Below are 12117 nucleotides of genomic sequence, written 5' to 3'. Positions count from 1 at the left end.
TTTTTAATATACATGTATTCTGAATGATCATGTTAACGTAATTCACAGTAAGTGCCCCAGATTTAATTTTATTGCAGAAATGTGAATTACGTATGTAATGAATCCTGGAAAAATGGGTTTTATTTAGCAACGTTTTTCTCTCGACTACATTTTACTGTTGAAGTTATTATTGTATTCTGCTTTCGTTGGCCACACATTGTTTAAATTTCAAAATTTACTAGGAAATGGTTCCAGTGATCCTCTCCCACAACCCTGCGGGAGCATCTACACAAACGCTGTTCCACTTTGCTCAGATGTTCAGAGCAGGTAAATGTGAAAATTTTGTTAAATGAGGTACAGTATAGTAGGTTCCAAACTTTCAATATTATGATTTATGTTTCACTTAATGAATCGTGATCTGCACTAACAGTCATTGCATATGTTCAGACAAATTCTTTTAAATAATTTTTTTTCCCATATCAGTTTATACTTTCTATGTTCATTTAATGCATATATAGAGAGCTCACCTTCAAAGATTCTCAGTTTTTACCAAATGCATTGGTATTTTGTCTGTTGTTTCACTGCATATGTGAAGTTTATTTTTTTTCTTTTGGTAAGATTAGTTAAGAACGGTAGATCAAATAATTGTTTTTAGGGCCATGGTAGCTGCCTTGAGCTGCTGCCCAAGTGCTGGATGTTGAGTGGGTAAGGCAGAAGACAGTGGGAACTCTTGCCACACCTTTCTTCACAATTATCCTCATCACTACATTCACATTATATACACAAACACCATAACAATGAGGAAGTGGTGAGCATAAACAAAAACAGTAGTCAAATATGATGCAAGAGGGTGGGAAGGATTTAGAGAGTGAAAAGAGGAAGATAGGTCACCTGCTGCCCAACCCTACACAAATCTACTGTATTGTAGCTCTGTTCAATTTAATTAATATGTATGGTACATTAAGTACAGTAATTACAGAAGTAATATTATATAAACTGATTCAGTGATCTTCAGTTTTATAGAGTGATTACATAGAGATGAATATACAGTAAGTTGCTTAGATTACAATACAAATACAGTGAGTAAGATATGTTACCAGTTATGTATGGGAGTTGAAGCAAAAGAAAAAAAACTAATGAAATGGTAGAGAATCTTTTTCTGAAGGTAATGGCACCAGAAACAAAAACTTTCATGGAAACTCAAGTGAAAATTTTGCACTTGTTTACATTAAATTGTTTCTGGTGCCATTACCTTCGGAAAAAGATTCCCTACCATTTCATTAGTTGTCTTTTGCTTCAACTCCCATACATAATTGGTAACATATCTTGCCCACTTTATTTGTATTGTAATCTAAGCAACTTGTTGTATATTTATTTCTATGCAATCACTCCACAAAACTGAAGATCACCAAATCAATTTAAATAATATTACTTTTGTAATTACTGTACTTAATATACCATACATATTAATTAAACTGAACAGAGCTACAATACAGTAGATTTGTGTAGGGTTGGGCAGCAGGTGACCTCTTTTCACTCTCAAAATCTTTCCCGCCCTCTTGCAGTTTCAATGATTTTGAGTCCTATTTTAAGCCAGTTCCAATGCTCAATTTGACCTAATTTCTAACTATTTTGCTAGCATGTCTTCCATTCTGTCACTCGAGTACAAGAAACTGCCTATTCAACTATCAAAACTACCATATAATGTGCACAGAAGTTGGTAAATTAACCAGTTTTACTCAAAATTAAAAAAAAAAAAAAATCCAATTTATAGAGTTTAAAATAAACATTGTAGGTATTACAGCTACTAAAGCAACCCTTCCTCTGTTCACTACTCATGTCCCCAAGTCTCTCCTATATAACTTGCTCTCCATTTTGAATCCATCATCACACAAGGAATCAAGAATAATTCGTTATGGTTTAGACCATCCCAATATAATTGATGCAGACCTAGTAAAAATCTAGATAGACTGGGGGGGGGGGTAAGGGGCAGGGGATCCCCTTCTTTCTCTGGAAAAATTGACAAAAATCCAATATTTCTGCCACTTTGAGCCCTATCTCAAGTTACTTCCAGGCTGAAAACTACCAAAATCACCCATCTTCCACTCTATCAATGGATACCAAGAAATGGCCAATAAAACCATAAAAATCACCCTAGAAAACACCTCAGTGTCACTATTTTCAACCATGCATGAGGTCAGAGGTTCACTTTTCCCATCAAGCACTGCATGAGGCAGGATTTGTTTTAAACTGTGCACACTTGCCCCATACTTCCATTCTCTCATGTCTAGGCCAAAGTTTACAGCTTGGCTTATTTGAGTGCTGAGCTCGAAACAGCTCTACATGAGCAACACTGGCATCAGTGATTTACATCTACATGGGAGACAGTTGAACTAGTCAGAAGAATACACAACATGTACCATAGGTGGAAAACAGTTCTTGATTTAGGCACTTGAATAAGACACCAGTAACCAGTTAGCCATGTGGTAATTTATACAAAAATCTCATATACAAGATAGAAGTAATTTCTATTGTAATATGACTTATGAAATTGTAATAACACGATTGCAAACAAACCACGGTACGGGTGGGGCTTGAGCTCATGGCAAGTGAATCATAAAACTCCAGGCCAGTGCATAAGCCATTGGGCCAGCTGGCTACAATAAGATTCATCCAACTAGATATATTTATACACCATAGGGAGGTTAGCATGGGCCCCATTGTGACCATGTATGGCTGATGCACTGGTCTGGAGTTTTAAGACTCGCTTTCCATGAGTTCGAGCCCCACCTGTACCACGATTTATTCTAATGTGTGTAATAAAACAGTGTCAACCCTCTTTGGGTGGAGGGAGTGGTATGAACTGAATAACTTCTACCTGGACTGAGGGACTGAACAACTCAGTCTCTTCATCTGTCTCCATTGTATCAGTCACCTCTGTATTTGACTGAAGTGTGTTGCTGAAGCAAAAAATTGCACATGTCTAATTCATATACTTGTGTGTATTGTATATTATTAACATAGTTTATAAAGGTAATGGTTTCCACTAGTAACATTATACGTATTGCTTTTGTGGGTTACGAGTATGTACCCAGTAGGTGTGATGAATAAGATGCATGTAACTCTTGAATGTTTTTGTTACTGGAATGTTTGACCTGCACAGCAGGCTTTTTTATTTGACCCCTCTCAAAGAAGGAAGGTGCCTTGATGCTAGTGAGGGGCTCTACCCAAGGAACTGGACCTTACTGCCTCATTCCTTAGACAATACATGACCCTTCATAAAATACTTAAATTCTTCAGTTGAATAGACTAATTTAAACCGGAGACAGTCAAAGTAGAAACGTAGTGTTTAGTCCCTCAGCTTTGAAGTCAGAGACTTGAGTGTATTAGATCAGAGTGGAAGACAATAATGTTTGTGACTTGATGTGCTGTTGGAGTGTGAGGGAAGTGAGGTAACATATATGAAAGGATTCAGGGAAACTAGTTAGTTAGACTTGAGTCCTGGAGGTGACAAGTATGTACATTATTATTATTATCAAAAAGAAGCACTAAAAGAAGAAGATACAGTGCCTGCACTCTGAAGGAGTGGTGAGAAATTGCAGCTCGGAAGGCCATCTGAACTGTGATGTCAGCACAGTTTTGGCAAGACAGTGATTGAATGAATGAAAAGTGTTTTCTATTTTGGATTACCCTATCTTGGCGAGTGTTATAAAACATTAGAGACCGAAGGATTGTATACGTCAGTCTTGTCTCTCTCCCTTTTCCACTGTCTCCAGTTTAAATGTCACTTTTACATTCAACTGAAGAAGCCTCTTATGCAGACAAAACATTTTGGCAATAAAGTATTTAGGTGTTGCACATTTCCTGTTGATTAACTTGTCCAGTATTGTATACTATTAATATAATAGCCACTGGAGCATATTCAATTGCTGTATTCAGCGACAAGATGTATCATGCAAAGTGCATCTGTCACAAAACCCAGGAATTTCCAGTTTTGTTTAAGATCTTTTATTACAACTTATGTATGTTTCACTACTGTTTCTCTATATATATTATTAAAATCTGATGTACAAGGGTTTTTCTCTTTATTACAGCAGTCATTATCCACACCTTAAAAAGCCAACTATCATAATTACAGATACTGTAGGTATTACAACCCAGGAATCCAAAGGCCTGTTATCCTGGGTGTCAAGGGAGAAAAATAAACACAGCAGAAAAACTTTTGACTTATATTATCCTTCACCAAGTAAGAACAGAAGTATGTACACTATATACATGTACAACAATAGGTATTAGTGCACTCCACGGTAAGCAAGGCAGAATAGGAGCCACTAGAGAGCAGACCGTGTTTCAATCAGCTCTAGAATGGGAATGAGAAGGGCAGACAGGCGGGTGGTACCCACAACACCTCTGCGATTGCCAAAACCATCTTCTCATTGGCTTGAACCTGGGTACTGATCAAACGACGGGGCCCCATCATCCGATCCTTAGTACTGGTTTGCTGGTTGGGGGAGATTGCCTTTCAATGAGGATGTGTACATGCGCCGAATAAAGGTTACGTACTCTGCATGCCACAGTAGGTATTCTACTTAAAGTAAAGGCAGTTATACAGTACAGGGGGACCCCAATTATACAGGTTAAGTTCAAGGCTAATGCTGTAAAGCGAAAATCACTGTAAAGTGATTTTTTTCACTTTCAAATGCATATAAAAGCTTGATGAGATGTTTACACTATCACATATTAAGTAACCAATAGAACTAGGCTTAAAAAATGCATATACGGCACGCACGTTACTGAAGATATTTTCATCCTTAGCTTATAGTGAGTTAGTGTAGGAAGTCTGAATAAATGAAGAATGGGTATATTTAAAAACCGCTGTAATAGCGAAATGCCATAAAGCGGGGCCTGCCTGTATAAAAAAGTTAAAATTATACAATCCAATACTAAGATTATGGTGCTTGTTTTCTCTCTTGCAGGACGTTTCCAACATTTTGACTGGGGTCAGAAGGAGAACTTAAAGCAGTATGGCCAAGTGGAGCCTCCTGAATATGATGTGAAAAATATCAAGGTTCCCATCACTATGTTTTGGTCACTAAATGATTGGCTTATAGGTGAGGAGGTAAGTAAAGATTTTTCTCACTGGACTGTTGATAACTCTACATGAAGTATTGTACTATTATATTTCTGTACTATTCAAATTTAAGAAACTTACAACAGTGCTGTATGATCTATATGGGTTTAACATTGTTCACTATAAAAATTAGAAATTACATTGAAGTATTTGGCTAAAAGGAATTTTACAATATTGAAATGTTAACCTAAAAGTCTGTTTAATTATGAAATTAATACCTTTGCTATAACACATTTTTTTTTGCTTTTATTCTTTAGGACATCCATCGTCTGGAAAAGGATTTGCCACAAGTTGAGGCTTGCTACAAAGTTCCCAATCCTATGTTCAGTCATTTGGACTTTTTATGGGCTACTGATGCTAGATATCTTGTGTATGAAAAAGTTTTTGACATACTTGATGAAGCTGTAAAAATATCAGTAATGGGAGACAACAGTGAACTCAGGGCTTCCATTGTGAATGACTCCTAGTACTGCATGAATATATTAAAAAGATTTTTATTATAATCAAAAAGACATTAAAAGAGATAGATTCCATTAATGGGATTGTAAAAATACTGGTATACAAAGTATATTCTTAAAATCACAAGACATGAGGTTATTTTTAATCAGGTATCAAATATAAACATTAATTTTATTTTAGACAATGTACCCCATCTTGTTGAGATGGTAGAGAATATTTTAGTAGCTTATTAAACTTTTTTTTTTTTTTAGCATCGGTCATTTCCCACCAAGAAAATAAAATTTACCATTAATTCAATAGTTCTCTTGTCATTAATGTGCAGACATCAGAATTCATTATTATTATTATAATCAATAAGAAGCGCTAAGCCACAAGGGCTATACAGCGCTGCAGGGCAGGAAGGAAGCGAGGGCATCAGGTGGCAAAAGGGATATAGATGAGTAATAGGTTACGGATAACAGCGGGGCAGTGGATGGTGAAAGGGTAAAGGGTAGCAACAGACTGAACTAGAAAGGGCTGAGGGTAGTGCGAAAGGTATCATCAGAGTTAATCAGTCGTTGTCAAGAAGTCGATGAGAGAGTCAGGATTAAAGGAGGGTCCATCAGCAAGAAGGGAAGGTAAAGAGAGAGTAGTAGAACGAAGACGACGTTGGAGGTAAATTCTGCGTGCTCGTTGATAGAGAGGGCAGTCTAACAGAATGTGGCTAATCGATACTGGAACTTGACACTGCTCACAGAGAGGAACAGGGTGCCTCTCCATGAGATACCCATGAGTAAGACGAGTGTGGCCAATGCGAAGGCGGGAGAGAGTGGTCTCCCAACCTCGGCACTGATGACAAGAAGATGGCCAGTAACCTATGCTCGGTTTAATAGAATGAAGTTTGTTACCGAGCAGAGTTGACCAACGTTGTTGCCAACGGGTGTGAAGGTGGGTAGCTATTGCAGCAAACCCCTCAAGGAAGGTTCCTTGATGTTGGTGAGGGGCTCTTGATTTAGGGAATTGGATCTGTGCTCCAGTTCCCCGAATTAAGCCTGAATGCCTTCCACATCCCCCCCCCCCAGGCGCTGTATAATCCTCCGGGTTTAGCGCTTCCCCTTGATTATAATAATAATAATAATATTGCAGCAAAATAGTCCAGAAATGGAACACCTCTATAGGAAATTGGTAGGTCATGTACTGCTGACCGCACAGCAGTGTCTGCCTGTTCATTGCCCTGTACGTCGACATGACCAGGGACCCAACAAAAAACAATATCTTTATGCTTGGTAGAGATACGGCGCAGCCAAAGTTGGATACGGAGAACTAGGGGGTGAGATGTATCAAATTTTCGTACAGCCTGTAGAGCACTAAGGGAGTCTGAGACTACCACAAATGATAACACAGGCATAGATGCGATATGAATAAGTGCTGCAAGAATGGCATACAATTCGGCAGTAAAAATGCTAGCTGAAGATAGTAAATGCCCTCGCACGACGCTGTCCGGAAACACTGCTGCGAATCCGACACCGTCTGAAGACTTAGAGCCATCTGTGTACACAGCGATGGCATGAGAATGAATGAGAGTAGAAGTGATCAAGAAAAAGAGAGCGGGAAGCCACCGTAGGCAGTTGGGCTTTCGAGCAAGGGAGTGAGAAAGAACAGACCCAAACAGCTGGAACTTCCCAGGGGGGTAAGGAAAAGTGAGATGCTACATGAACATATAAAGGTGGTAACTGAAGGGAAGACAAGAGCGAATGTAGGCGAAGAGAAAAGGGACGGAGCAAACAGGGACGGCGAACAAATAAAGAATGTCTACTAATATCGGTGACCATTCTATATTATTATTATAATCAAAAAGAAGCGCTAAGCCACAAGGGCTATACAGCGCTGCAGGGTAGGGAAGGAAGCAAGGGAACTGGATGGCAGAAGGGAGGGGGGATGATCAGCAGGTTACAGAAAACAGCGGGGCAGGGGATAGTACGGGGGTAGAGGGTAGCAAGAGATACAAGTAGAAAGGGCTGAAAGTATCAGAATTTGTGAAGTAAGTCAGTCGTTGTCAAAAAGTCAATGAGAGAGTCCGGATGAAAGGTGGGTCCATCAGCGAGAAGGGAAGGTAAAGAGAGAGCAGCGGGGCGAAGACGACGACAGAGGTAAATTCTGCGTGCTCGTTGATAAAGTGGGCAGTCCAACAGAATGTGGCTGACTGATAATGGAGTTTGGCAATTCTCACAGAGAGGAGCAAGACGCCTCTCCATGAGATATCCATGAGTAAGACGAGTATGGCCAATGCGAAGACGGGAGAGAGTAGTCTCCCAACCTCGACACTGGTGATAAGAAGACGGCCAGTAACCTATACTCGGTTTAATAGACTGAAGTTTGTTGCCGAGCATAGTAGACCAACGTTGTTGCCAACGGGTGTGAAGGTGGGAAGATATTACAGCAAAATAGTCCGTACATGGAATACCTCTATAAGAAACTGGTAGGTCATGTACTGCTGACCGCGCAGCAGTGTCTGCCTGTTCATTGCCCTGTACGTCAACATGACCAGGGACCCAACAAAAAACAATATCTTTATGCTTAGTAAAGATGCGGCGTAGCCAAAGTTGGATACGGAGGACTAAGGGGTGAGGTGTATCAAATTTTTGTATAGCCTGTAAAGCACTAAGGGAGTCTGAGACAACCACAAATGATGACACAGGCATAGATGCAATACGGATAAGTGCTGTAAGGATGGCATATAATTCAGCAGTAAAAATACTAGCTGAAGATAGTAAATGCCCTTGTACGACGCTGTCCGGAAACACTGCTGCGAATCCTACGCCGTCAGAAGACTTAGAGCCATCTGTGTACACAGCAATGGCATGAGAATGAGAGTGAAAGTGGTCAAGAAAAAGAGAGCGGGAAGCGACCGTAGACAGTTGGGCTTTCGAGCAAGGGAGGGAGAAAGAACAGACTCGAACAGCTGGAACTTCCCAGGGGGGTAGGGAAAAGTGAGATGCTACATGTACATAGAAAGGTGGTAGTTGAAGAGAAGACAAGAGCGAATGAAGGCGAAGAGAGAAGGGACGGAGTAAGCAGGGGCGGCGAACAAATAAAGAATGTCTACTAATATCAGTGACCATTCTATAAATGGAAGGATTGCGGAGATCATGAGAGCGTACATAGTAGCGCAGGCAATGGGCATCACGGCGATCGGATAAGGATGGAACGTTCGCTTCTGCATAGAGGCTTTCGACAGGGGAAGAGCGAAAAGCACCAAGGCATAAACGTAATCCTTGGTGATGAATGGGGTTAAGGCTAGAGAGAGTAGCAGGAGATGCCGCTGAATAGATCTGGTCACCATAATCAAGTTTCGATAAAATAAGGGTGGAATGTAGGTGAAGGAGGGTTCGACGATCAGCTCCCCACGAAAGATGAGCAAGGGTTTTAAGAAGGTTCAGCCGGCTGTGACAAGTTGCCTTCAGAGAGGTAATGTGAGGTTTCCAGGATAACCTACGATCAAAGAGGAGGCCCAGAAACTTGACTGTATCACGTTCAGGGATACGTGAGCCATAGAGGTACAAAGGATGATCAGAGATGACAGAGCGTCTAGTGAAAGTGATTTGGTGGGTTTTAGTGCTGGAAAATTTAAACCCATGTGTGGTGGCCCAATTGGAAACACGGTCGACTGCATGCTGGAGAGAAACTGTAAGGAGGTGACAGTCAGCGCCTGCACAGGCAATAGCGAAGTCATCAACATAGAGTGATGACCAAATATTTGATGGAAGACTAGAGGCCAAATCATTAATAGCAAGGAGAAAAAGTGTTGTGCTCAGAACACATCCCTGGGGGACACCTTCAGCTTGGACAAAGTCCGGGGAGAGCACATTATTAACCCGAACACGGAAATGCCTGTCAGTTAAAAAGTTCTTAAGGAAGGATGGTAGATTGCCTCGAAGGCCTAAGGAGTGGACTTGGGCTAAAATATTATACCTCCAAGTTGTGTCATATGCCTTCTCAAGGTCAAAAAATATGGCAATAACTGAGTGGTTATTCGCAAAGGCATTACGAACATACGTATCCAAGCGCAGTAAGGGGTCTATGGTAGAACGTCCCTTACGAAAGCCATATTGACGAGTGGAGAGACTGTTGTGTGTCTCTAAATACCACACTAAACGTCTATTTACTAGACGTTCCATTACTTTGCAAACTGCACTGGTAAGAGCAATGGGACGATAGTGGGAGGTTTCATGTCCCGTAGTGCCTGGTTTGCGGAAAGGGAGAACAATGGCGGATTTCCACAGCTGTGGAAGAACTCCTTGTGACCAAATAAGATTGTAAAGGCGTAATAGGACTGCAAGGGCTGACTGATGTAAATGTTGTAGCATACGAATATGAATGTCGTCGGGCCCAGCTGCCGATGATCGACAAGCTGAGAGTGTTGCCTCCAGTTCTTGAAGTGTAAAAGGCACATTATACTGTTCTTCTCTGAGAGAAGAAAAGTCCAAGGGTGCTAACTCTCTGGCAGACTTTGAGGAAAGAAATGAGGGGCATAGATGGAGTCCCTGAGAAATACGGACCAGATGATTGCCAATTTCATTGGCAACATCTAGTGGGTTTGCTATATCAACACCGGCAACTCGCAGAACAGGAGCCGGGTCAGGAGAATATTTACCACTCAGTTTTCGTACTTTTTTCCAGACTGCACTCATAGAGGAAGCAGAGGTGATGGTGGAGACATAATCTCGCCAGCAAGTGCGTTTAGCGTCACGGATGACACGGCGAGCGATCGCACGCTTCTGTTTAAAATCAAGGAGTCGCTCTGTGGTTCTATTGTACCGGTACCTGCCCCATGCAGCGCGTTTCAAACGTACTGCACGAGCACAAGCAGGAGACCACCAAGGCACGCATTTCTGAGAATGCCTGCCCGAAGTTTGGGGTATAGAATGAGAAGCTGCGGTGAAAACGGAGGACGAGAAGAGGTGTAAAAGCTCATCGATGGAGGACGAAGAAGGAACCTCTTTAAAAACAGTCAGGTGTGAGTAAAGGTTCCAATTTGCCCGATTAAATTGCCAGCGTGGGGTGCGAAGAGGTGGCGAATATGAAGGGGAAGAAAGAATGATTGGGAAATGATCACTGTCATGTAAGTCCGGGAGAACAGACCAAGTAAAGTCTAATGCGGCGGAGGAAGAGCAAACTGAGAGATCGATGCAAGAGAGAGTATGAGTCCGAGGATCAAAATGGGTGTGAGTACCTGTATTTAAAACATGGAGGGGGTGGGTGGCAAGAAAAGCCTCTAACTGAATTCCACGGGAATCACAGTGAGACCCTCCCCAGAGGAAATGGTGGGCATTAAAATCACCAAGTAACAGAATCGGTGGCGGTAATGACGAAACAAGGAAGGCAAAATCCGGAATAGATAATGCCCGAGAAGGAGAGAGATATAAAGAACAGAGCGTATACCACCTATGTAAGTGGATACGGGCTGCTGTGTAATGCAGCGAAGTATGAATAAATAGTTGATGGTACGGAATATCAGTGCGGAGAAGAAGGGCACTTTCATTAAAGGTCCCATCAGGAAAAGGATCTGAAGAATACAATAAATTATAGCCTGAGATGTGAGAAATAACAGCAGAGTGTAATTTTGGTTCCTGTAAGCAAACACCAACAGGGGCAAACTGGGAGAGTAACATCTGAAGCTCACCCCGATTACCCCTGAGGCCGCGTATATTCCACTGTAAAAAGGCCATGATTGGCAATGATAAAGATACTTGAAATCCGCAGGTAAGGGTTCCTACGGACTAGAAGGGTTAGGAAAGTCCACATGCGGAGGCAGTGGAAAATGTTCAAGCAGCGAAGGAACGGTGCGCTGTGAAGAAAGGAGTTGCGCAGATGGAGCAGAGGAGAGAGAAAGAGCGGAAGGTGGATCAGTGTCCATTGATGGTTTGGTCTCTGCAATATATTCAGAGATTGCTTCAAGTGTTTCGGAATTCAGAGATGTCGTATGGGAGACAATATTGGGAATGGTAGGGGGAGGATGAGTAAAGATTGGAACTGTATTGGGCTGTACCAAGGTAGGGGGGGGCGAAAGGGTGGAGGGAACTGGAGAAGCGTGGCAGGGGACAGAAGAGACAGGAACCTGGGAGGTGGCAGAAGAGGAAGAAACTTGGGAGGGAACAGGGGAGGAAGGTACATTACGAGGAGGAGGGTGAACCTCTGCACTTGTAACCGAGCCAGTGAGAGGGGAAGAACTAGGGACAGAGACAGGGAGGGTAAAATGAGGAGGTGGAAGATGGGTAGGAGGTGTTACCGGACCTTTTTTTGACTTTTGAGAAGTAGAGGGACGATTGGGAAGAGGTGTCGTACGAGGTCTCGTCGATACTGAGGCTTGTAAGAGAGAACTCGAAGAAGCGAGATTAGACTGAGGCGTTGAAGTAGGGACGTCTGAGCCGAGGACAGCAAAAGGATTAGATACAGGAGTGATTATGGGAGAGGTAACCACAGAGGTGGGTGTAGAAGATGGGATACCAGAAGTGGGGGGACGTTTTGAAACACGGGAATAAGAAACACGTGGGAGTCTCCCTTGGAGG

The 12117-nt window shown here is 41.9% G+C and overlaps 1 protein-coding gene across 1 annotated transcript in view; it reads left to right on the top strand.

Annotated features, from left to right (window-relative positions):
• Positions 1 to 5866, top strand: part of LOC128688862 (gastric triacylglycerol lipase) — a 67726-nt gene extending 61860 nt beyond the window's left edge. Inside the window, exons 8-10 of the mRNA XM_053776875.2 lie at positions 222 to 306; positions 4956 to 5098; positions 5368 to 5866. Of these exons, the coding sequence (XP_053632850.2) occupies positions 222 to 306; positions 4956 to 5098; positions 5368 to 5577 (438 nt within the window). The 3' untranslated portion in view covers positions 5578 to 5866. The remainder of the gene's footprint in view (positions 1 to 221; positions 307 to 4955; positions 5099 to 5367) is intronic.
• The last annotated feature ends 6251 nt before the right edge of the window (positions 5867 to 12117 follow it).

This window comes from Cherax quadricarinatus, chromosome 16, assembly GCF_038502225.1.
Source record: "Cherax quadricarinatus isolate ZL_2023a chromosome 16, ASM3850222v1, whole genome shotgun sequence".
NCBI classification, from domain to species: Eukaryota; Metazoa; Arthropoda; class Malacostraca; order Decapoda; family Parastacidae; genus Cherax; species Cherax quadricarinatus.
Note: the sequence above shows the minus strand (reverse complement) of the source record. Positions and strands in the feature narration are given on the sequence as shown.